The 25,203-nt window shown below is 42.1% G+C and overlaps 1 protein-coding gene across 2 annotated transcripts in view; it reads left to right on the top strand.

Moving 5' to 3' along the window:
* The window catches only part of Kdm3b (lysine demethylase 3B), a 60,015-nt gene that overhangs the window by 20,374 nt on the left and 14,438 nt on the right, over window positions 1-25,203 (top strand). Inside the window, exons 5-15 of one of the 2 annotated variants that reach the window (XM_034517821.2) lie at window positions 532-656; window positions 2,593-2,667; window positions 6,375-6,974; window positions 10,816-12,064; window positions 12,853-13,054; window positions 14,838-15,052; window positions 15,914-16,066; window positions 20,325-20,432; window positions 22,750-22,877; window positions 23,782-24,061; window positions 24,821-25,077. In XM_034517821.2, the coding sequence (XP_034373712.1) occupies window positions 532-656; window positions 2,593-2,667; window positions 6,375-6,974; window positions 10,816-12,064; window positions 12,853-13,054; window positions 14,838-15,052; window positions 15,914-16,066; window positions 20,325-20,432; window positions 22,750-22,877; window positions 23,782-24,061; window positions 24,821-25,077 (3,392 nt within the window). The remainder of the gene's footprint in view (window positions 1-531; window positions 657-2,592; window positions 2,668-6,374; window positions 6,975-10,815; window positions 12,065-12,852; window positions 13,055-14,837; window positions 15,053-15,913; window positions 16,067-20,324; window positions 20,433-22,749; window positions 22,878-23,781; window positions 24,062-24,820; window positions 25,078-25,203) is intronic. The other variant, XM_076912830.1, reaches the window with a different exon arrangement.

Here is a 25,203-nt window from a genome sequence, read left to right as displayed (position 1 = left end):
ATTAACAACAGAAGAAAGGGGAAGCATATGCTAGAAGTTGTCAGTGGTGAGGTGTGTCTGTAAAAGACACAAAGTCCTGGGTCCCAGCATCTCAGCATCAGTTGAACTTTCCACCCAAAGGATTTAAAGCTGAGGTGGCAGGACATTAATGGTCACTTATCGTTCCCTGGCCATTTTATGTACTAGCATGTTCAGCTTAGTGGCCGCTTTGCTTTGCTTTGCTTTGCTTTGCTTTGCTTTGCTTTGCTTTGCTTTGCTTTGCTTTGCTTTGCTTTGCTTTGCTTAGAAGCTTAGGTGGGCATTTCAGATTTTTTTTTTTTTTTGATTGAGAAAAAATTGGGCTTGGGATAGCCTTTAGAAATAAAAAGTTTATAAAATGTATTAAGAAAATCTGTTTCATTTTTATGCTGAGTATGGAAAACTAGAGTTGCTCCTTTTAGTTCTGCACAGAAAATGCCAAGTTTTTACCTCATGTAGTTAGGAAATATAGCTCAGCCCAAAGCATTCAGTTCTAATTGGTCTCTTCTTTAGGTCCCTATAGTGTTCAGGGCCACAGAGTTAAAGTATACCAACCAGAAGGGGAAGAAGCATGGCTGTGCGGCGTCGTGAGCCGTCAGGACTCAGTCACACGTCTCATGGAAGTGTCCATAACTGAGGTGAGGCTCTTATTCTGTAAGAGGTACAGTCATTGCCTTACTGAAAATGACATAGAGAACTTACCTACCTCAGCATAGACTCCACAGGAGGACTGGATTCTACATCTGCCTGTTGACTGTGAGTCAGAGGTAAGCGTGCAGAGCCCCCTGACTTCAGAGCTTTGGGATGGAGTCTCTGGAAGTGCTCTTGTAAGCTCAGTGTGACTGTGCACTCATGTGGCCCAGCACTCTGAAAGTGTTAATCCTGTCTAGTGAGATTAAAGACCATTGCCCAAATTCTTATGTCAGATTATGCAGGCTTTTTAATTTTTTTGTCAGATAGGGCTCTCTCTCTAAAGTGGGGGCATTAAGAAAATAGCATTCAACATAGGAGAAGTTAGGGTTTATATAGCACCCAAAACTGCAAGGCTCTGAGGTTTCCAAGGATTAGGGAGTTTCCAGAGGAATTCTGGTTATGTAGGACCTTGGCTGAAGATTTCAAAATTACTTGGCAGAGCATCTTATCAGAGTATGTTCAAGATTCAAGTCACCTCTGTAGGGTGGGGAACATGCCAAATTCCAGAAACAGGTTAAAACACAGGCAAGCTAAAATTTTTCAGCAGTCAGGCTGGTCCATGAGAAGCTTAGGTAGATGGATCTTAAAGAGAAAAAAGAATTAAATTTATGCATGTGTATATTCTATTTGCCTACTGTGCCCACAGAAGCCAGAAGAGAGTGGGATTTCCTTAAACTGAAGTTTCAGTTAGGATTTACCATGTGGGCAGTGGGTAAGCCCAGTGTCAGTCCAGATCCTCTGCTCTGAAAGAGAAACAAAGTCTCTTACCCACAGAACTGCCCCTTCTCTCCAGTCCCCACTACAGACATTTGTTTTAAATGTCAAGTAGTGTACATATGTGTAAAGTGGACAACGAGAACTGCCATTTCCCCAGGAACCCACAGCTTCCAGTATGGTGCTGTCAATGCCATGTTTTCTGTTTTCTGCCTAGCAGTTTCTATCTGTGTGTCCATGATACATTGTTATTTATAATAGCTGTATAAGTTATACATTAGTGATTGGTATGATATGGTACAAAGGCACAATTCATTTTTTAACATAATTGTATGTTTGTTGTGCTATATATATGTCAGTATAGACACTTAAAACTTGACTCATCCTTTTAAAATACATGTATATTCTAAGTGGATATATCATAATTTATTCTAAAATTGGGGACTTTTAAATTATGTGCACTATTTTCACTAACAGCTATGGGCACAATTTGAGGACAGTTAAACATTCCTTCACAGATGTTATTTGTAAGAATGAACTCCTTATTGTGGGGAGAAAAGACTGCTCAGCCGTAAAGGGCACTCAGTGCTGGAGTTTGGTGCCTGGTACCTGTTGGGTGGCTCATAGTTGTCTGTAGTTCAGTTACAAGGGATCCCACATTCTCTTTTGACCATTTGTACTCATGTACACATACCCACACACAAACACATATGTACACAAGTTAAAAATAAGTCTGTTAAAAAATAAGTAAATTCCTTAATGTGAAATTTCTAGGTCAAAGAAAACACAATAAATCTGTAGTTACATCACATTGTCCAGTCCCAAAGTTTTTATTTTTTTCTTTAATAGTTGAGTGCCTCTTTTAATGATTGTTGGCTTAGAGATATAGAAATTTAAATGAATATTTCTAAAAAGATATACTTAAATCTTAAACTAAACTTAGTTCTTTAATTCATTAACTTAACAAATATTTGTTTGTACTATTGTAGATGTTATTTCTAATACTGTTATTGGAGAGTACTCTTCTTAGGAAGTTTTCTATCTTGTGAAGAATTAAAAGTAAATACCTATATTGTTAAGGAGCATGTATAATATTATATCTTGGTTGTCAAGGAATTAATCTCTTTTTCCCTGTTTTTTATGTGTTCTGCTTTCCTGCTCCCATAGACTGGTGAGATCAAGTCAGTAGATCCCAGACTCATCCATGTTATGCTGATGGATACTTCGACACCACAGAGTGAGGTACAGTGATGGAGTCTAAGTAGATTCAGGAGCTTGTATTAATTATTCTATTATGTGGATTTCTTCAATCTGTGTTTTCCATGGGTACCCTTAAGCTGTTCAGCTCTGCTGGGTTTTTTCTTTCTTTTTTTTTTTTTTCTGTTTACTGTATGATTTGTCTAGTTAAGAGAGGACATGTCTTATAAATGAGACCTAGTTTGAGCAAACCCTTTTAATTAAAGCAATGTCTCTTAATTGTACAAGCCATGGTCTTTTTCTTCCTATATTCTCTCAGGACAAGTTTAATAGATAGTTAAAACTGGGATGGACAATGCTAACATTAGGAAATAAAGGAAAGCTATGTCTTCCCAACCCCCAATCAGGTCCCACTGGGCTCCAAGGTAGTCTGAAATTGTATATTTTCTAGTAGAATCAAATCAAACAAATGCTCAGTTCAGTACTGCGCACACAGTGGTTTGATTTATAATTACCATGAACCAGGCCAACTCTTGATTCCTTCAAAATTATCATAGCAAACAAACATACAAAAAAATTTTATGTTGGGTGGAGATATGGCTCAGCAGTTAAGAGCACTGACTGCTCTTCCAGAGGTCCTGAGTTTAATTCCCAGCAACCGCATGGTGGCTCACAACCATCTGTAATGGATGGGGTCTGATGTTCTCTTCTGATGTGTCTGAAGGCAGCTACAGAGTACTCATAAAATAAATCTTTCTTTAAAAAAAAGTTTATGTTAAAAATCTGCTTGAGCTAGTTAGACATGACAGTGAACTTAAATAATCTGAGCACATTGGTGCTGAGGCGAGAATATCAGGAATTCAAGGCCAAAACAACATTCATAGTCCTCAAAATACTAACACTTCTATAAATGTTACTGTCTCCATCTTGCTGGATAAGTATGCAGTCCTTTTTCTATTGAGATGGGATCTGTGTATGTCTGGTTCCCATCCTGTGTAGATTGGGCTGGCTTCAAACGCCGAGATCGCCTGCTTCTGTCTCTCAAGTGTTGGGCTTAAAGGTTTATGCCACCATGCACCACTGTGCAGTCATTCTTGTTGAAACAAGATCAGAAGGAAAGGAAGGAACCAGGATAGATCTAATAGTTGTTTAGTTATATTCCTGTGATAGGATAAGCCCTTCCTGTGTGTGCACGGCTGAGGGTGCCCATTGTTTTAATGATGTACTGAGCTCTGCTTTTGTTCCTTTCTAGAGTTCATTTTTTTTCTTAAGCACTTAAGGTACTGCACTTTTGGATAGACAAAGCTGGAGAGCATGTGTAGGTCCTACTGCCCTGTGCTGTCTGCTCACATCTGAGCAGCTCAGCATGATTGGGTACACATTGGTTGTTTGAGGAATGGTAGGAAGCTGCTCTGAGCCAGGTCTGCAATTTGGCCAGATGTGTTAGAAATTGGATCTGTGTTTTTTAGCTGAAGATACTGGTTCTTTTTTGGCTTTGTCATGGTATGACTATATTGTTGACTAACAAAATGCAGTTATTATTAATATTGGCCAGGTTTTATAATTACCCTTTTAAACATTCAAGATCAGTCCTATCATATCTGTGACTGGGAGTGAGGAAGTGCGTGGAAGACTGAATAAACAAGAAAGACAGTATCTCAGTGAGCATTCGTCTACATTTAGACTAAAAACTTGCAGAACAGTTTCAAATGAGGATGAAATAATGTTCAACAAAGTGTTTCTGACTCTTGAATAAAAGATTTGGGAAACTTAGGTAATACTACCAGAAATATGATAGGTACTTAGTCATAATGAGTATGTTATTATTTATTTATACCTGTTACTTATCTCTATGGAAATTTGGGTAATATTACCAGTAGTGTGAGTGAAATGGAAGTAAATCTTGAGCTTTCTTTTTTTGAGTTTTCAAGAGGGGCTGGAGAGATGGTGCATAGGTTAAGGGCACTGGTTGTTCTTGTGAAGGTCCTAGGTCTAGTTCCCAGCACCCACTTGCTGGCATATAACCACCTGGAACTCCAATTCCAGGGATCAGATTCCCTCTTCTGGCGTCTACAGGCGTGTGTATGGATGTGCTATACATACATAAACTGGGGTATACATGCAATATGCATAAAATAAACCAATTTAAAAAAAAAAGTTTTACAAGAAAAAGGAGGGAAAAATGAAGTCAGGAAAAAAAAGAAAAATGCAGAAGTTAGGAAGAAGAAAACAATTTTATTTTATTATTTTGTTTTCTTTTGTTTTTCAAGATGGTTTCTCTGGGTAGACCTTGCTATTCTCGAACTCACCCAGTAGAGCATTGTGGCTGCCAACTCAGAGATTGTCCTTGCCTCTGCTTGGATTAAAAGCAAGCACCACTCCACATGGCTCCAAGAAATTTGTAAATATTTAAAAAGTTGACATACCAAATATAATAATCACAGTATAGATATGGCTCTGTAAGTATTGAGGGTGGATTTATTAAATTGTAAATATTCATTACTACACACAACTAGGCTATTACCACCTTGTGTCTGAATCAGCCTAAAACCTGCTTCTTAGGAAAGGTTCCTTCAGATCCATATCTTCTTAGTTCTGGCTTCTAAAATCATAAGATGTCATTGGCAGTATGAAATACTAGCAAGGAGGTTTGTGGTTTGGGCCTCTGTTGATCTGTTATTTTTTTCTCTTTCCTTGTCTAGTTATTTGAATTAAGGTCTGGAAATCAACTAAGCTTACAATGTCTATGTGCAGCTCAAACCTGTCAGGTTCACCTTTCCTTTGGTCATGATTCACATTTTTCTAGGAGTTTTTGTATTTCAGAACTTGAAATGCAAAATTATATCCAAAGCAGATAAGACGGAGTACACATGTAATCCCAGCACTGGTGGGCAGAGGCAGGCACTCGTGTCTGAGGCTAACCTGAGGTCTCCACAGAGACTTGTAGGCTGTCGGGGTGACATAGTGAGATCCCCATCTCAGAATAAGTATAAATAAATAAATTTTACCTTTTAAAAGTACTTATTTTATGTGTATGGATGTTTTGCCTGCATGTCTGTCTACGCACTTGAGCATGTCTGGTGCCCTTGGATGTGAGGAGAGGCGTCAGATCCCTTGGAGTGGAGTTACAGATGGTTGAGAGCTGCCATGTGGATTCTGGGAGTCAAGTAGCTAGTGCTCTTCCTTGAGTCTTCTCTCCAGCTACCACCACCTACACCCTGGCCCTGGAAAGATGTCTGAAGGGGATGCTCTTTCAGAGAACTGGTGTTTAGGAACCAGAACTCATATTAGGCCATTTACAAGTATCTGTAACTCCATCACTAAGGGATCCTGCTCCCACTTCTGGCCTCTGAAGGTACCTGCATACATATGGCAGACATGTGACATAACATAAAGGTAAATTTAAAAATTACAGGACAAATGCACTCCCAGCCTAGCTCTGACAATTTGTTTTGTAACAGAAATTCCACAAATTGTTGAAACTCTCAAAAAAAAGAAAAAAAAAAATCCTGTGAAGTAGTGTACCTTCTGTGCAAGGGTTTGCCAAGGCAGTGAAGCTCCAGTCACTGTGAGCTCGAGTGCGGTCTATACAAAGGAAGCCACTGGAAGACTGAAACTGTCCAGTGTCTTAGAGCAGCATCAGAGCTGTGCCTGCTCTATATGCTTCTAGGATGGGAAAGCATTAATGGCTAATGGTTTTCACAGGATGGAAGATCCCTTACAATAAACCTTTTTTGAATTTTGTTTTGTAGGGGGGTACCATAAAAGCAGTAAAATCTTCCAAAGGAAAGAAGAAGAGAGAGAGCATAGAGGGGAGAGATGGCCGGAGGAGGAAAAGTGCTTCGGACTCTGGGTGTGACCCTGCTACAAAGAAATTAAAAGGAGACAGGGGTGAAGTAGACAGTAATGGGAGTGATGGAGGAGAGGCAAGCCGAGGGCCCTGGAGAGGAGGTGATGCCAGTGGAGAGCCAGGGCTGCCGCAGAGAGCCAAGCAGCCACCGTCTACATTTGTGCCCCAGATTAACCGCAACATGCGCTTTGCCACTTACACCAAAGAAAACGGCAGAACTCTGGTGGTACAGGATGAGCCTGTAGGTGGGGACACGCCTGTACCTTTCACTCCATATGCTTCAGCCACAGGTCAGACACCTTTGGCCCCAGAGGTAGGTGGAGCTGAAAACAAAGAGGCAGGAAAAACACTGGAACAAGTTAGCCAGGGCATGGTGGCTTCAGCAGCTGTAGTCACTACCGCCAGCTCCACCCCAACCACGGTGAGGATCTCAGACACTGGTCTTGCATCAGGGACTGGGCCGGAAAAACAGAAAGGCAGCTGGTCGCAGGCCTCAGGAGAGGTGAGTTGCTTCAGGGCAGACTGGCAGATTTGGGTTAACTCTTCCACTCTCCTTCATTGTTCATACATTGAAAAATGCCCCAGGAAGGACGATTTTTGATACAGACTTACTTACATTGTACTCTCTGGGCCATTCATGCTCATTTGGCAAATGTGTATTTTTTAATAACTATCAGCTCTTAAAAGTCAGCTGACAGTTGAGCTAAGTAAAAACTATTTAATTTAATGAGATGTGAAAAAGACCTGGTGGGGATCTTGTTTTTCAGCTGTCTGTTTAGTTCACATTGTAGTGGAGCCCCTACCTAGGAGTCTAAGAGGTAAAGAGTTCAACAGTGTTGATGATGAACACCACAGCGAAGGCTATGCAAGCCACCGCTGCCCGTATCGGTTCATTTCTGTCCTATTTTTCCTCATGGGTAGCCCACTTCCAATCATTTGACATGGCCGTAATTTTCTCTTGCTGAGATTTTGTTCTTTTAAAGAGCAGTACTATAAAACCATGATAGAGTTAGTCACAATAGGATCTAGTGTACTGGGCACATAATTTTTTTTATTTTTTTATTTTTTTGCTAAAATGGACAATATAAAAATTAATTGACCAAGTTTGGTCACCAAAGTGTTAAGTCATATTTTCTTTCAAACAGGCTGTTGACTCATGTTAGAATTTGAAATCCCTGACCTTTTAAAAAAATAAAAAATTTGAGGGCTGGAAAGATGGCTCAGCAGTTAAGATGTTCTTCCAGAGGGCCTGGCTTCAATCCCCAGCACCCACATGGTGGCTTCTACCTGACTGTAATTCTGGTTCAGGGATCTGGCACATTCCCCTGCAGGCCAATACATGTGGTACACTGACACACATGAAAGCAAAACACTCATACTCGTGGACATAAAAGTAAATAAATCTTTTCTCAAAAACATAAAAAGTTGGATATAGTGTCATGTTCTTGTAGTCTAAGCTGACATGGAAACTGAGCAGAAGGTTTATTGAACCAGGAGTTTGAGACAATTTAGCTGGGAACTTAAGGCTTTGTTACAAAATTATAAGGAAACCTAAACAAGAAATTGTATACAGAAAAACTACTGTGTGCTAAGTACTGTATATTATTATATATGAAAACCAGGCATGGATGTGTATATATACCTATAGTCTCAGCACTCTGGAGGTAGCAGTAAGATGGCCAGAAAATTCAAGGTTATTCTCAACTACTTAAAGAGTTTGAGGTTAGCCTGGGCTACATGAGACCCTTTCTAAAAAGAAAAATCCCTGTTTGCAGGAGGCGCTCGCATACAAAGTAAAATGGAGTCACTTCAAGTATGGGCATAGCAGATAGAATGGCAGTTGGTTGGGGGTGTGGCTCCGTGGGAAGCACTTGACTGTCACATGTGACTAAAGCCCAGGATTCAGGCTCTAGCCTCCACCAAAACCTATTGTTTATTGATTTCATCTCACTTCTTTTCCTAACAGATGTAACTTTTAAATCCTTAGTTTGAGGGATAGGGAGGGAGATGAAATGTCTAGGCAGAAGAGAAGGCCTATAAATGTAATGCTCTCTATGGCTTTCCTCTGTTAAGTAGCAAAGCAACCAGGTGGCTCTGTGTGGATTTCTAGTGCAGATAAGTCTTAAGAGTCCCTGCGTTATTAAAATTAACACTCTAAAGTAGTATGAGTGTAAATGGGCTTATAAAACAATCCAATTTATGTGCTACAGAATTGATGTTTGTAGTAAGTACGTCTATTCTCGGAGTAGAAAAGCTGAATAAATGTAAGTAATGTGGGCTTAATGGGTATTTCTCTGCGTGGTCAGAAGGCTGGGGTATCGTTTATTAGTAGAATACTTGCCTAATACATTCACAGTTCTTGTAGGCTCAGTCCCTCGTTATCCCCAACCTTCAGCTCACCTCCCCAAAAGTCAGGTGGGTTGGAGGAATTATCAAGCATTTTATTAATGTTTCTGGAATCAAAGAACAGCCATTAATGTTTCCCTTATCATACTTAATCTGAAATAGAGAAATAGCCATCAAGAAACTTCTCCTAAAAAATGAGTTGTAACAGTTTTCATCTCTTTCTTATAAAGAGAGGATTTGGAATTTAATTATTTGAAGGAAAATGAAAGAGCAGCCAAAATCATTATTACTCATGTAAAGAACAAGCTGCTTAGGTAGGTTCCCTACAGTCCTGCAGATGTCAGGCTCCTGGCCAGATGTTGCTAGTAAAACAACAGGAGAGCATCAGTGCTATAGGCCTGTTGTTTCATGCACGGCTGTGTGGGATTGTCAGCGCTGTGTAGCTAGTGGAGAGAAGCAAACTTTTACTTTTTAACTCTAAAATGTCCTAAAGTGGTCTGGTAGCAGATGTCAGCAGGAGACAATCCGTTTGTACTTCTGGCTTCCATGCTACTCTAAAAGGAAATTTTCACTGTAACTATTAAAATGTTTAGTTCTGTGGTGGTTAGTACATTCACAGACTGGAACTCTTAACTAGTTCTAGAGATTTTCCCCATACCAAAAGAATACACCGTATTTCAGTTATGGGATAATTTTTCTCTTCAGTATTTTGGAGGAATAGTCCTCTTCTTAATAATACATGATTTGCAAGCTAGGTGCTAGGATCCAAATATTACTAAATTAAACCAATAATAAAAAAGCATTCTTAGGAGTACATCCTTTTACAGATATATTAGGTCTAGGTACCTAATGCACATGAAAGTGTCCTGCAGTCATTCACAGACAGAAGTTAAACCTTGTTAAAGTAAAGGAAGAAATATCAAAATATTACTTTCATTCCAATTTGTTGTCCTAAAAAAAATTGTGTTTGGCAAATATTTCAATGTACAATTTTCACTTGGGGACCCTTAATAGAGCCTGAGTGTTACAAGAGGACTCACTAAGTAGCCTCATGTCATTCAGTATCTTTGGGTGTGTTGTTAGGTGAGGAGCAGCACAGTTGAAGCATCTTATCAGTTTAAGTTGACATGAGCAGGGTACGTAGTGCAGACTGTAAATCCCAGCACTAAGAGGGCAGGCACAGAGGATCTCTGTGAGTTCAAGGCCAGCCAGGGAGGGGACCATGACCCTGTCCCAAATTAACTGATTAATTAAGTTGACATTAGGGGGCTAAGTTAAAGGAAGATCTACCTTATGGAATTTCACATTAATAAAATTATTTTCTTTAATGTACAGGGAGTTGTAAGAAAGGGAAGTAACTTTAACGTGAGCTATTTACAGCAGCTTAACTAAATGAAAGCATATGTAGCTTGTGGTGCTTGCCTCTAATGCTCATTACTTCATAAAATAGGCATGTTGACATGCACCTGTCCTGTAACCTCAGCATTTGGGAAGTAGAGGCAGGAGCATTTGAAGTTCAAGGTCATTCTGAACTGCTTAGGGAGTTTGAAACTAGCCTGAGCTATGTGAGACCTTGTCTCAAAAGATAAGGAAAGCAGTGCCTTTCTGTACTGGGCCATTGAGGAAGTAGATGGATGCTACAGAGATCTCAGGTGTCTAGTTACATAGAAAAGGAAGAACCCTGTTCCAACTACTGTAGACACTTAAGACTCGTACATCCTAGCTTTATACTACCTTCCCATTAAGTAGTGACCAACAAAGTAGCTGATTGGATGACATCCTGCTATCTGTGGCTCACCTTGCTAAAATAAAGATGACTCCTGTGGTCTCTGGCTAGTTTTCTGGCTACCAGTGCTGGTGAAATGTAGTTCTAAGAGCAGGTTCATGAAATAGAGGAGAGAAAGGTTGATTGGCTTCTAGAAATGTGATGGCTATGGTAAGGAAAGGTCCGTGGGTTGTTGCTAGATCACTAACTGAAGCTAAAATCTTCCTTCCAGAATGCAAGAAATTCTAGTCTGGCCTCTTCTGGATTTGGAGTGTCTCTCTCAAGTCTGTCACAACCATTGACTTTTGGAAGTGGACGGAGCCAGTCCAATGGAGTTTTAGCCACAGAAAACAAGCCTTTGGGCTTCTCTTTCAGCTGCAGCTCTGCCTCAGAGTCTCAGAAAGACTCCGATCTCTCCAAGAACTTGTTTTTTCAGTGCATGTCCCAAAATTTACCCAGCAGTAACTACTTCAGCACAGTTTCAGAGAGCATGGCTGATGACGCCTCTAGCAGGGATTCATTCCAGCAAAGCCTCGAAGGTCTGAGCTCAGGCCTGTGTAAAGGCAGATCTGTTCCTGGAACAGATACTAAGCCAAGTCCCAAGGCTGGCGGCTCTGTGGACCGGAAAGTGCCTACAGAGTGCATGCCCACCCTTACTCCAGCCTTCCCACGGAGTCTCCTAAACACCCGCACCCCAGAGAATCATGAAAATCTATTTTTACAGCCCCCTAAACTATCCCGAGAAGAACCTTCTAATCCTTTCCTGGCATTTGTGGAGAAAGTAGAACACAGCCCTTTCAGCAGCTTTGTGTCTCAGGCATCAGGTAGCTCTGCCTCTGCTACCACTGTCACCTCAAAGGCAACAGCCAGCTGGCCCGAGTCTCACTCCTCTGCAGATTCTGCATCTTTAGCAAAGAAGAAACCCCTCTTTATTACAACTGACTCCTCCAAACTGGTATCTGGTGTTCTGGGCTCAGCTCTCAGCACTGGGAGCCCGAGCCTCTCTGCCATGGGGAATGGCCGCTCCAGCTCACCCACCAACAGCCTCACCCAACCTATTGAGATGCCTACTCTCTCCTCCAGTCCCACAGAAGAGAGGCCCACTGTGGGGCCTGGCCAGCAGGACAATCCTCTCCTCAAAACCTTCAGTACCGTCTTTGGCAGGCACTCAGGCAGCTTTCTGTCCTCCCCAGCAGAGTTTGCACAGGAGAACAAAGCTCCTTTTGAAGCTGTAAAAAGGTTCTCATTGGATGAGCGAAGCTTGGCTTGCAGACAGGATTCAGACTCCAGCACCAACAGTGACCTGTCAGATCTGAGCGACTCAGAGGAGCAGCTGCAGGCCAAGAGTGGCCTGAAGGGGATTCCGGAGCACCTGATGGGGAAGCTAGGCCCCAACGGGGAACGTAGTGCTGAGCTGCTGCTGGGCAAGGGCAAAGGGAAGCAGGCCCCAAAGGGCCGGCCCAGGACTGCTCCCCTGAAAGGTGATCCTGCTGGGGCCATGGATGGGCTTTGCTCTAGCGATAACATCAAGTGCTTTGATGGAAGATTCTTAATCTCATATTATTACAAAGTCAAAGACGCCTGACATTGTCCCCTCCTCAAACCTGGTTCTGGACAATTATGTTTCTGTGTTGTCACTGTAAGGGTTATCTGCCCACAAGGAAAATTTTTGATCTTACTATTTTTTTTAAACATCAGGAACTAAGTTTTTGTGTGTGTGTCCCATTCCTTTTTACTTCCCTTAAACCATCTTTCAATTTACTTCAGGGAGATAGGAAGAAATAGTCACTGTTCCCATAGCAACCTTTGGTATATTTGATGAAGCAGAGAGATTCACAGCCTCTATTTGTTCTTACCCCAAGACATACCAGAGCTCAGTGACTATGAAAGGATATTGTTCAAAGTCTAATGTTAAAAGCAGCTCATTCCTTCAGGCTCTGGTATACTTTAAGAGTCAAGGAGGCTTTGGTCAAGGGAATAGCCATATCCTGAAGAACCAGAGCCAGGTGCTGACTGCCTTCTTTTTCCCTGTGGGGTTTTTCATGCCTATCCCTAGAGTTTTCACTCTAGCTGCGTCACTTGATGCAGTTCTCCATGGCTTGTAGTTCCTGGCTGATGCCTTGGCTGCATGCACTCTTTTCTGGCACATTCATTCCCAAGAAGCACAAAGAGAAACAGCTCAGGTCTAGGCGTGTGTCTTGTCATGTTATAGAAGGAACCCTGTTTATACATACCTCTTGTGAAGGCCCTTTCTTTTTGCTCACGACAGTTGGCCAGTCAGTGCTGAAGGATGTGAGTAAAGTGAGGAAGCTGAAGCAGTCTGGAGAGCCCTTCCTGCAGGACGGTTCCTGCATCAACGTGGCCCCTCACCTGCACAAGTGCCGGGAGTGCCGCCTGGAGAGGTACCGCAAGTTTAAGGAGCAGGAGCAAGACGATTCTACTGTGGCCTGCCGCTTCTTTCACTTCCGGAGGTACCGGCTCTATTATCTGACTCACTTTCCAGTTTTCATTGGTTTGAAATGACTCTGACTCTCTCTCTGGGCCCACAGATGTGAGATGTGACTTCGTCTTTTTTAGTCTTCCTAACCTTTGCTCTTAGAGTCCGTGTTGAGGCTCTGTCAGAGTAGTCAGTCACTCAATTGGATTATGAAGTGACGTGTGGCTTTGTCCTTAGACAATATACGTTGAACAATTTTAGCTGTAGCCCTGTGCTGCTGCCCCTGAGTTATTCTCAAGTCTGATTCTATTTGAAGTTGTATAAGGAAGACTCGGTTTCTTTTATAGATCCACCTGCTCACGATAAGGCCTAGTGCGAAGCTTCCTTTTTTCCCTCCTTTGTCTGTCTGTTGGTTTGGTTTGGAGGCAGTGTCTTATTTGTGTTGCCAGTATTGACTCAAACAGTCCTGCCCTCAGCCCTCCGAGTGTTGGGATTACAAGGTGTCTACCACCATGTTAGATTAAGAATCTTTACTCGTTGAGTAAAGAAATCCAGTTACTTCTCAGCTTTTTTTTAAAACTAAGATCAAGAAACCCAAATATTTGATTGGTTTGAACTGAATTTCTTTTATTTGGCAAATATTTATTGGGCCACTAATTGTGTCAACTACCCCTTCTCCTGACACACACACACATGTCCCCCACCCTTCCTGTGGATTCAGAAGCAAAGAAAACAAATGTTAGCTCTCATGGTTTGAAGAAGAAATTTAAAAAATGATGTCAAGGGGCTAAAGCAGTGGCTCTTTAGAGACTGCAGTTCCTTTAGAGAACCCTTGTTTGGTTCCTAACACACTTGCCAGGAGCCTCACACCCTCTAACTCCAGCACTAGGGGATCTGCTGCTCTCTTGGTGGGTGGGTGGTTGAGAGAGGCTCTTACTGTGTACCCCTGCTGGCTCTGAACTCATACCTGCCTCCCAAGTATTGGAGTTAAAGACGTTTGCCACTATGCCTGCCCTGAGAGATGAGTTAGAGCAAGCTCCTTCTTGAGGCTCTACTATTGTTGGTGGAGCCAGAGTTGATAGACTAGGATAAGGTGAGGTCAGAAAATTCATGAAGGATCTATGTTTTATTTGTGGCTGGTTGGTTTTGAGATGGATTCTTAGGATGTTTGTTTTTTTTCATTCCTGTTTTTTTATACTTATTTATTTATGGGTTGCAGGACTGGAGAAATGGCTCAATGGATAAGCACTGACTACTCTTAGAAAGGACCCATGTTTGATTCTTAGCACACACAGGGCAGCTCACAACCATCTGTAACCCCAGTCCCAGGGATCTGATGCCTTGCTGGCCTCTGAAGCGTATGTGCCTATGCACTGCACGCGCAGCATTTGGCAGACAGGGTTCACTGGGAATGAAACTCAGATTGTCAAGTGCAGTAGGAAGGCCCTTCAATCACTGAGCCATCTCACTGGCTTGTCCATCCCTTCACCTCTTCCTCCCAAGTCCTTAATCAGTATATGTCAAGACTAAGTATTGCAGGAAATATATAAATATTATATTTGCATTGTATTAACTGTTATAAGTAACCTACTGATGACTTAAACGAATACGTAAAATATGTATAGTTCAAATATAGTATCATCATCTATGAGGGACTTGATAGGCCCCAGATTTTGATGGGAGTGTGGGTAACAGGTAGAAAGTATGGACTCTTTCCCTCAGACCCCAAGGGATGGTTGTATTAGACTTGTGGTTTTTTGTTTTTTTGTTTTTTTGTTTTTTTTTTTTGTTTTTGTTTTTGTTTTTTTTTGCCTTAGGTTGGTCTTCACTCGAAAGGGAGTACTCCGTGTGGAGGGATTTCTGAGCCCCCAGCAGAGTGACCCGGATGCCATGAACCTGTGGATCCCCTCTTCCTCCCTAGCAGAAGGAATAGACCTAGAAACCTCAAAATACATCTTGGCCAACGTTGGGGACCAGTTCTGCCAGCTTGTCATGTCTGAGAAGGAGGCCATGATGATGGTGGAACCACACCGTAAGGCGCCTGGCACTGTTCCCAGCTGCTTCCCTCTTGTTGTCTTGATTTCCTTTTCCTTAAAGAAAGATTGGAAGGAGAAGGCATTTCCTCTGAGTGAATTAGGACTGATAAGACTTGTCTTTGTAGCAGCCTGTAATTGATGAGCTGTTCCCAGCACGTGCCATTCTTCCCATCTCTGACAATTAGTAAACAGACCCTCCTCCTCACTGTGCCTTTGTGTCTGTCACACACCTGCCGCATGGGGTTGAGCTGTTCTCACTTTGCTTTGAACAAATTTGCATCAGTACCAGTGTTCTATGGTTTGTTGAGAGACATGGTGCTATTTAATGCTTAATTTCTCATCTAGAATCCTCATTATTACAGAGAGACAATACAAATATACTCCATGCTATTTCCATACCAAGGGAAACTAGTTTGACTGTGAATTTATACTTTACATTTCCAGAGGAAACTTCTCTTTTCTTTTGTCAAGTTTTCCGTAAAGATTGTATACTGTCTGTGTGATTTTTTGAGATGGGGTCTCAGACTTATTATATATCTAAGACTGATCTTTTCCTACCTCCATCTTCAAAATGTAGGAATTACAACCCAACTAGAATGGTATTTTTTTCTCAGTTGATAACATGTAGCATTAACTTCCTAGGAATTAATTGGCACTCAGAATCTTATCACCTACTGTTACTACAACCCCCTAACAACATTCAGTGTTACATATATTTGTTTCTCTTACAATTTTAGAAACATAGACTTGTTTAAATTTATATCGCTGGACAAGATGCCATGAGTAGTAGTCAATAAAAATGAGTCTCATGCTATTGGTCACAGTTGTCACTACCAAGAGTGTTCTTCTGTCCCCAGAGAAAGTGGCATGGAAGCGAGCGGTGCGTGGAGTTCGAGAGATGTGTGATGTATGTGAGACAACGCTCTTCAACATCCACTGGGTTTGTCGAAAATGTGGATTTGGAGTCTGCCTTGACTGTTACCGGCTCAGGAAAAGCCGTCCAAGGAGTGGTAAGTAATCCTGTCTCTCTCAGGTAATTACTTCTAAACATGACTGGTAGGCATATATGTATAAGCTTGGGCAGTTGAATTGGGAGGGGGCTTATGCTCCTCTTTTTTTTTTTTTTTTTTTTTTTTTTCTTTTTTTTTTCCCCTGAGACAGGGTTTCTCTGTGTAGCCCTGGCTGTCCTGGAACTCACTCTGTAGACCAGGCTGGCCTCGAACTCAGAAATCCGCCTGCCTCTGCCTCCCAAGTGCTGGGATTAAAGGCGTGCGCCACCACCGCCCGGCTCCTCTTAAACTGCTTAGCTTCATTTGTCTTTGTCATAACTCTTTGAGACACATAACATCTTTTTTTAAAGATTAAAGAGAAACCCTGTCTTGAAAAACCAAAAAAAAAAAAGTTTTTATTCTTTTTTGATTATGTGCACAGGTGAATACAGGTTTTTACAGAGGCTCGAAGAAGGTATGGCTTCCCCTGGAGCTGGAGTTACAGACAGTTCAGAGCAGACTGGTAGGGTACTGGGAACCTTTGCAAAAACAGTATATATTCTTGACTGCTGAGCCGCCATTCCAGCTCCTGTTTTAATGTCTTAAGATTGCCAACATTCAGCCTATTTGAGAAGCCTAAAATCAAGGATTATTCTACTAAGCAAATATTCTACAACTGAGCTAAATCTTCAGCCTACCTTCTTCTTCTTCTTTGTATTAAATCGGGTGTGGTTACTCATGCCTTTAATCCATACTCTCAGAGACACAGGCAAGTGGATCTCTATGAGTTCAAGGCCAGCCTGGTATACATAGTGAGTTCTAGGACAGCCAGGGCTACACAGAGAAACCCTAAGAGGAATGAGTACAGTGCTCTCAGAAGCCACAAAAGAATGTCTGCCCGGGTATGATGGTACATGCCTTTAATCCTAGCACTTGTGGCTAGAGGCAGAAGGATCCCTGTGAGCTAAAGGCCAGCCTGGTCTATGTAACATGTTCTAGGACAGCCACAACTATATAGAGACTTGTCTCAAAAAAGCAAACAAATAAAAAGTAAAATCAAAAGAGTAAGACATCAGATTTCTGGAGTGGAAGTTCCAGCTGTTCTTAGCTGCCTAGTGTGGCTCCTGGGAGCGGAAAGGTCCTGGCAAAGCAGTGTGTGCTTGTAACCACCCAACCGGCTCATGGCCCTGTCAGTTCACTCGTTGTTGTAGTCATTTTCAAACAAACCTTTTAAATGTGTAATCCAGTAGTTTAACATATGAAGTTGTGTGGCCACCCTAGCAAATCTTGTCCTTGTTAGCTGTCATTTACCATCGCTTCCTTGCCCTGCCCTTTTGCTCCCACTAATTAATTTTGTCTCTGTAGATTTACATATTCTATTCATGTCATATAGATGAAATCATAATATTTGGTCTTTTTGACTGGCTTCTCTTAGCATAATGCTCTATACTCAGGTTTGTTTATAATAGTACATATCAGTTGATTTCTTTCTATTGTCTAGTGATGTTCTATTGTATGGATATTATATGTACATCTGGGTTATATTCATTTTGGCTGTATGGATACTGCCACTGTGTGGAGTGTGCTTATCTCTTGCTTATGTACCTAAGAGTACAGTTTCTGGCTCCAGCCAGGTGTAGTAGATAAACATCTGTAATCGCAGCACTTGGAAGGTGGAGGGAGAAGGATGGAGATTAGCTCTAACCTCAGCTGAGTAGTGGGTTTGCCAGGTGGCGTGACACAAGACCTCATCTCAATGCAAACAAACCAGACAGGTGGGCATACAGTAATTCTCCATGTAACTTTTTGTGGACCAGATGTGATGGCACACAGCTGTGAGTGGGGCTGAGGCCTAAGGCAACAGACATGCTTGGGTGCAGAACGTTGAGACCAGACAGGGTAACAGAATGAGCCCTCCATCTGCAAAACTAATGACTAGATAAAGTAATAACCTTTTTGTTTTGTTCTGTTCTGTTTTTGAGACTGTCCCACATAAGCAGAGCTAGCCTCAAACTCTGCATAACAAAGGATGACCTTGATCCCAGTCCTCCTGCTTCTGCCTCCCATGTGCTGGGATCACAGGTACAGGTCACCATCCCTGGCTAAAGAAAGGTCTTTTGAGGAACTTCCAGAGTATGCTCCAAAGTGCCGCCTTACAGTTTCATAATCCCCGCTACAACCTGTGGGTTGGGTTTTTTTCTATAAAACTAGTGATGTTGCATACTTTTTTAGGTCTTATTGTTCATGTTTTGCTTTGTTTAAAGATACATATTCAAATTATTTGCTTTCCTGGTTCTAGCTTAGGTTAGGAATCTCTTGCCCCTTGATGTCCTCATCCTTTCTCCTTCAGAGATCTAGTATAACAGTTGGGTATCTGTGTGGTTTGGTTGTGGCTTTAGTTTTTGTTAAAATGGTCTCCCTTCATAAACAGTGCTAGTGTCAAACTCGCCATCTCCCTTTCTGTACTTCCTGAGCACTCTGAACATTGAGACCGTGGGTTTCTATCACCACACTTGATCTGCTGTTATGGTGGTGGCAGCAGGGCTATAGGTTTTATGTATGTATGTATGTATGTATGTATGTTTTGGTTTTTTGCCTTGGTGGGTATGGGTATTAGCTTAAGCAACTAGAACTTGAAAACCTGCACCCATATCGTACACCAACTGTGGTATCTTGGACCACTTAATCACTCCTAGCCTCAGTTTCCCTTTTCTGTAAAACAGAAATACAACATTACTAGCAACATTGTTGTAGGTAATTAAATGAACTATATCTAAAGTGCTTACATAGGACTGACACCTTCTAAGCACGACATACAATAGCTAGGTCTGAGGTCAGAATCACAATTTTAAATAGATGTTTGGCCTCCTGGTACTTAGGAAGCAAACGCAGGTGGATCTTCATGAGTTAAAGGCCAACCTGCTATATATAGCAAGTTCCAGGACAGCCAGGACTATATAATAAAGATAGTATTTCAAAAAATAAAAATAAAAACTGACAACAAAAGAGATGCTTCTTAGATGCTTCCAGAAGGATCACATCTGAGTCCCAGGATTTAGTGTTATCATCTTCAATTGAGGGCTGGAGAGGTGGTTTAGTGGGTTACCCAGGTTTAGTTCCTGGTACCATATGGGTGTCTGTGATCGTATGTCTGTCTGTAACTCCAGTTTCGGAGATCTGACACCCTCTTCCGGCCTCCATTAGCACTAGGCACACAGGTGATACACATGCAGGCAAACAAGCTATACCTGTAATATAAAAATAAAATCTCTAGAACTGCTTGAGAATCGTAAGGCAAGCTTTAGAAGACTCAGACTAGGGAGGATAGGGGGCTGCGGGGGGGGGGCAGGTAGGGGGATAATATCTGAAATGCAAATTAATAAAATAACCAATTTACAAAAAAGAAACGGATTGCTGACTTCCACTAAGTTTAACAGTATTAGAAGGATTTAAAAACAAACAAAACAAAACAGTACCCAGACACAACATAAGTCAAGAATAAAAGGGAAGAGAAAAAGGCAGAGTATGACCAATAACTCAAAATGACAAAAGAGAAAATGCTTAAAGGTTGTGTGGATGATGACATTTGTATAAGTGACACACCCAGTATGAAGTGGTAGTCTAATAGTTGGAAGATATATGATGATAAGTTAAAAATCAATACTGCTAACCCTAGAACAATTAAATGAAAGCCATGGGGCTGGAGAGATGACTTACTGTTTAAGAGTTTTCTGCTTTTGCAGGGAGTTTCCTTCCCAGCACCCACATCAGGCTGCTCACAGCCACCTGTAGATCCAAGGGACCAGACATCTTCTTCGACCATGGCAGGCACCTGTACACATAAGCATTCTTTCACAGACACACTTTAAATCTGGCACCTGTAAGCCTTAACTCAGGAGAAGAAAGCAGGAGGATCCGGAGTTAAGAGCCATGTTTGGCTACTTAGCAAGTCTGAGGCCAGCTGGAGATACATGAGAACCTATCCAACACAACACAGAGACAGTGCTGGCCAGGATCGAAAGAAGGGTATTGAGTACAAAGAGGGATAGGATTGTTCTTTGTCATGATTGAAGAAACATGAATTATCTACTTTAGATTGTTGGGTTTTTTATTTTTTTTTTTAACGTATAGCACAGTAGAACAGATAATATTTTTAGTTTAAGTAAGCTATTGCTTTCTTTGGCCATGAGAAAATTGGATATATGGTTCTTAAACTTCCACTCACTGAAAGAGATCCATTTGTGAACCCTATAAAATCAGAAATTAATTTCTGTTTCAGAGACAGAAGAAATGGGAGATGAGGAAGTTTTCTCCTGGCTAAAGTGTGCAAAGGGGCAGTCCCATGAACCAGAAAACCTCATGCCTACACAGATCATCCCTGGCACAGGTAAAGAAATTTCTGTTTTGAGATTGAGTGAAAAATATGTGTTTATTATCCTGATTTTGTAACAGCACTTCCACCATGGAGCTACGTCCTAGCCTGAGTGTGTTGCTTTACTTTGTGTGTTTGTGTCAGGGGTGGGGGTGGGGGCTGTATGTTTTTATATGTGTGAGTTGTATGGTGTGTGTGTGTGTATGTGTATGTGTGTGTGTGTGTTTGGTGTGTGTGGTGTGGGGCTGGGGAGTATACACACATATTTCAGGGTCTCACTTTGTGACCCTGGTTGCCCTGAAACTCAAAATATAAAACCAGGCAGGCCTCAACTCACAAAGAACCACTTGACTCCTTGTTTTGTTTGTTTACTTACTAACTTGTGGGGGTTTAGTTTGAATGTATGTAGGGCACCAGACCCCAGGAACTGAAATTAACAAAGGGTTGTGAGCCACTGTAGGTTCTGAGAATTGAACCCTGACTATGTAAAAGCAGCCAGCACTTTTTGGCCTCTGGGCCATCTCTTCAGGACCATTGTTGTGGTGTTTTTTTCCTTAATTTTTTAAAGATTTATTTTTATTTCATATTATTTATGTCTGTGTAGTATATCTGTGTACCAATACCTTTGGAGTTCAGAAGTGGGCTTGAGATGTCCCAGAGCTGGAGTTAGAGACTGACATGAATTCTAGAAACTGAACTTGGGTCCCCTAGAAGAGGAAAAAGCACCCTTAACTCTTTTTTTTTTTTTTTTTTTTTTTTTTTGGTTTTTCGAGACAGGGTTTCTCTGCCTTGGCTGTCCTGGAACTCGCTCTGTAGACCAGGCTGGCCTCGAACTTAGAAATCCTCCTGCCTCTGCCTCCCAAGTGCTGGGATTAAAGGCGTGCGCCGCCACCATCGCCCGGCGCACCCTTAACTCTTAACAGCAATTCACTTCTCCAGGCCTTGTTTTAGGCTCCACAGCATAGAGTGACCTGGGACTCACTGTGTAACTAAGCTTGAATTTAGGACCCTCTTGCCTCCAACTCCTAGGTGCTGGATTACAGGAGTATCCCAGCACACACTATTGTCTACATGCTGGGATGGCCCCAGGGCTTCATGCAAGCTAGGCAAGTAAACTGCCAACTGAGATCACATCCCCAACCCACAGTAAGTGGTTTTACATAGTGTAAGCAGGACTTGAACTTGGAACATGTGAGTGATTAGCTGGGCCAAAGTGAAAGAAAACATTCACTAGATCGATTATTACTTTTCTCATTGCTGTGACAAAATACCCAGGAAAAGTCACTTCAGGGTTATATTCAAAGACAGGATTCAGAAATGAAATGTTGGTGTTCTTGCTTTTCTCTTTTTAGTCAGTTTTAGGCCTCTGAGGATGTGTCTGTCCTCTTCAATTAAACCTTTCTGAAAATATGCCTCAGACACCCAGAGCTGTGTTACCACGGTTATTCTAAATTCAGTCAAGCTGACCATGGTAAGCTCTCACTCTGGACATTAGGAAAGACTTCTGGTTTTAGGCTTATGAAATGTAGCTAGAGCACTTGCTACTCTCAGAAGACCTAGGTTGAGTTCCCATCACTCACATAGGACAGCTTACAACCACCTGGAACTCTAGTTCCAGGAGATCCAATTCCCTCTTTGGTCTTCCAAAGGGGCAGTCCCATGAACTAGAAAAAGGGCAACCATGCATGCATGCATGTGTGCGGGCATTCAAGTAAAGTAAAATCAAAGCAGACAAACTAAATGTGTTTTGCCAGGCATGGTGGCACATGCTTTCAATCCCAGCACTCAGGAGACAGAAGCAGGAGGATCTCTGAGTTCAAAGACAGGCTAGTCTGTAGAGTGAGTTCTGGATAGCCAGGATTACACAGAGAAACCCTGTCTCAATAATTTTTTTAAAAAATGTATGTTTTTTAAAAAATCAACTGAGAACTACTATGATGCTTCAGAACTGTCATGCTAGTCCTCAGGAAGCTGGGGTAAGTAGGAGGCTGCAGTGGGTTCGAGGCTATCCTAGGCTCCCATAGTAAGTTCCAGGTCAAGCAAACAGTAATACAATATCTACTCTAAGGGGTTGGGATTTAGCTCAGTGCGAGGCCTTGGGTTCGGTTCTCAGCTTCCTGGGGATGGAGGATATCCAGCTCAGCATAACCAAACCCTTGAATCCATGAAGGTGGCACAAGCCTGACAGGGAATGACTGCACATGTTTGGGTCATAATCCCAGCTCTCTGCACCAAGTTCTCCTCAGGACTTCAAAGGTAACCTGGGCCCATGGGTCCTGGTCTCAAAACAGCAGGTGTTTCAACGGTACTTACTGTCTCTTCTTCTCCTTAGCGCTTTATAATATCGGGGACATGGTACATGCTGCCCGGGGAAAGTGGGGAATTAAAGCAAACTGCCCTTGTATAAGTCGGCAAAGCAAATCTGTTTTGAGACCTGCTGTCACCAATGGGATATCACAGGTAAGATGTGCGGACCACAACTAAGAGAGGCAGGCTTTCTTCCTTTCTTCCTCTTCCTTTTCCTCTTCTTCTTCCTTCTCTTCCTCCTCTTCTTTCTCCTCCTTCTTCTTTGGGTTCTTTTTACATTTTTATTTTCTTTAAGAATTAGTCCCAGAAGGGGCAACCCTGGGGTAGAAGGGTAAAAGTGCAGGGATGGTTGGGGAATCCCAACCAAAATTAAGTCTGTATGAAAATGCCATAGGGACTTGTTACCTTGTATACCAACTAAAGTGAAAATTAATGCTTTCAATTAAAAAGGAAAAAATTGAATCCTAACTATTCAGGATTCTGAGGTGAAAGAATTGTTAGTTTTGAGGCCCATCTGGGAAACATATCATCAAGATCACATCTCAAAAGCAAAACAACAAATAAGAACCCATACTCCTCAGCTTCAATTTGAAACTCTCCTCGCAACATGGGATGGATTACTACAAACCCAATTGTGGATGCTGAGAGCTCTGGAGGTGTGTCTTCAGTAGCATCAGTGTGCTTATTTCCCATTATAGATGTTTGTGGTTGCTGGGAATTGAACTCAAGATTTCAGGAAGAGCAGCCAGGACTGTCCAGCCCCTGTGGGATTATCTTTAATCACTAGTTTTCTGATGTAGAAACAATCTAAGACATTCTTTAAATTATAAATTCTAAGTCTTGTTCACTTGGTTTTCTACAGAACCTAGCATAAATGGCTGGTACACTGTAGACTTAATAAGAGTATATGATTGCAGAATGCATGAAATAACATTGAGACAGCTCCAGGTTATTCTTCCCAGACCTGTGTCGTGTGGGCAGCCACTGTAGTCATGTATTCTCTGCCTGAGCTTCCCTCTGCAGCCCTCCTCACTGTTCTCTAACCACCATGCTTTAGCTTCCCAGTGTAACCCCTAGTGCCTCTTCTGGAAACGAAACTACCTTCTCAAGCGGGGGCGGAACTGCAGCGATAACAAATCCAGAGCCGGACCAAGTTCCCAAAGGTGCTGGCCCTGACAGCAGATCTGAGGAGCCCCTAAAAGCAGAAGGTTCAGCATCAAATAGCAATAGTGAACTAAAAGCCATCAGGTCCCCGTGCCCCGACACAGCCCCGCCTTCCTCTGCTCTGCATTGGTTGGCGGATTTAGCAACTCAGAAAGCTAAAGAAGAAACAAAAGGTGAGATGAACCACCTGTGCCCTAGGTATGGGAAGGGTGTTGGGTAATTCTGTGATTTTTCAAACTGACACATTACCGTGCGCACTCAGATGCTGCATGCTTTCTCTGGTTGATAGCACAGCATGAGGGGTTCTTTCCAGTTGTTGTTGGTTGGTTGGTTTGGTTTGGTTTGGTTTGGTTGATTTTTTTTTTTTTTTTTTTTTTTTTTTTTCTTAGAAAGTGGAGTGTTGCTGGGTCCTTACCTGGACCTCCTTAGTCAGAATTGAGGCAGTGTTGAGCTTTCCCCTGGATTGTTTCTGCAGCCAGAGTTGACAGCTAGACTTAGAATAGCAGTTTTATTTTGAAGGGGGAGGGTCTTGTCTGGCCTTGACAGGAGCAGCCATTTTATATGGGCCTGAGAACCACCTGGGAAGTGTTTTTCTTTAACCCCACTTAGAACCATTAAGTTAGAATTTTTTTTGACAAGTATCACAAATGATTCCAGTCTAAGAGATCTGGAGACCCACTTAAACTGTCTTAGCAGATGAGAAAAAATAAATTTTGTGATCCAAACATAGGTAAGAAGAAAGAAGTAGAGAATTTTCTTTGTATCCCTAAAACCTGTGTTCAGAGCTCCTCAACCTGGACTCACTGTAATCCAACATAACTTGGAGGCGGGGCACTACAGAAGTCTTTCTCTCCTTCACCTCCCTGTACTGAGGAAGTGGTGTCTGCTGCTGCTCCTCCCTGTGTGATGCTTTTGTTTTTATGTTCTCACAGACGCAGGGTCCCTGAGGTCGGTGCTCAATAAAGAGTCTCATTCACCCTTTGGGCTGGACTCATTCAACTCCACTGCAAAAGTCTCTCCGTTGACTCCAAAGCTTTTTAACAGTCTTTTACTGGGCCCCACTGCCTCCAACAGCAAAACTGAGGGTTCTAGTCTTCGAGACCTCCTTCACTCCGGGCCTGGAAAGCTTCCTCAAACCCCGCTGGACACAGGCATACCCTTCCCCCCTGTTTTCTCTTCATCCTCAGCAGTAAGTATTCGTGGGAGTTTTCTCTCTCTCTTCTCTCTCTCTCTCTCTCTCTCTCTCTCTCTCTCTCTCTCTCTCTGTGTGTGTGTGTGTGTGTGTGTGTGTGTGTGTGTGTGTGTGTTTAAATGA

The sequence above is a fragment of the Arvicanthis niloticus genome, chromosome 14 (genome assembly GCF_011762505.2).
Source record: "Arvicanthis niloticus isolate mArvNil1 chromosome 14, mArvNil1.pat.X, whole genome shotgun sequence".
NCBI classification, from domain to species: Eukaryota; Metazoa; Chordata; class Mammalia; order Rodentia; family Muridae; genus Arvicanthis; species Arvicanthis niloticus.
This window is presented reverse-complemented; position numbering and strand designations above follow the sequence as displayed.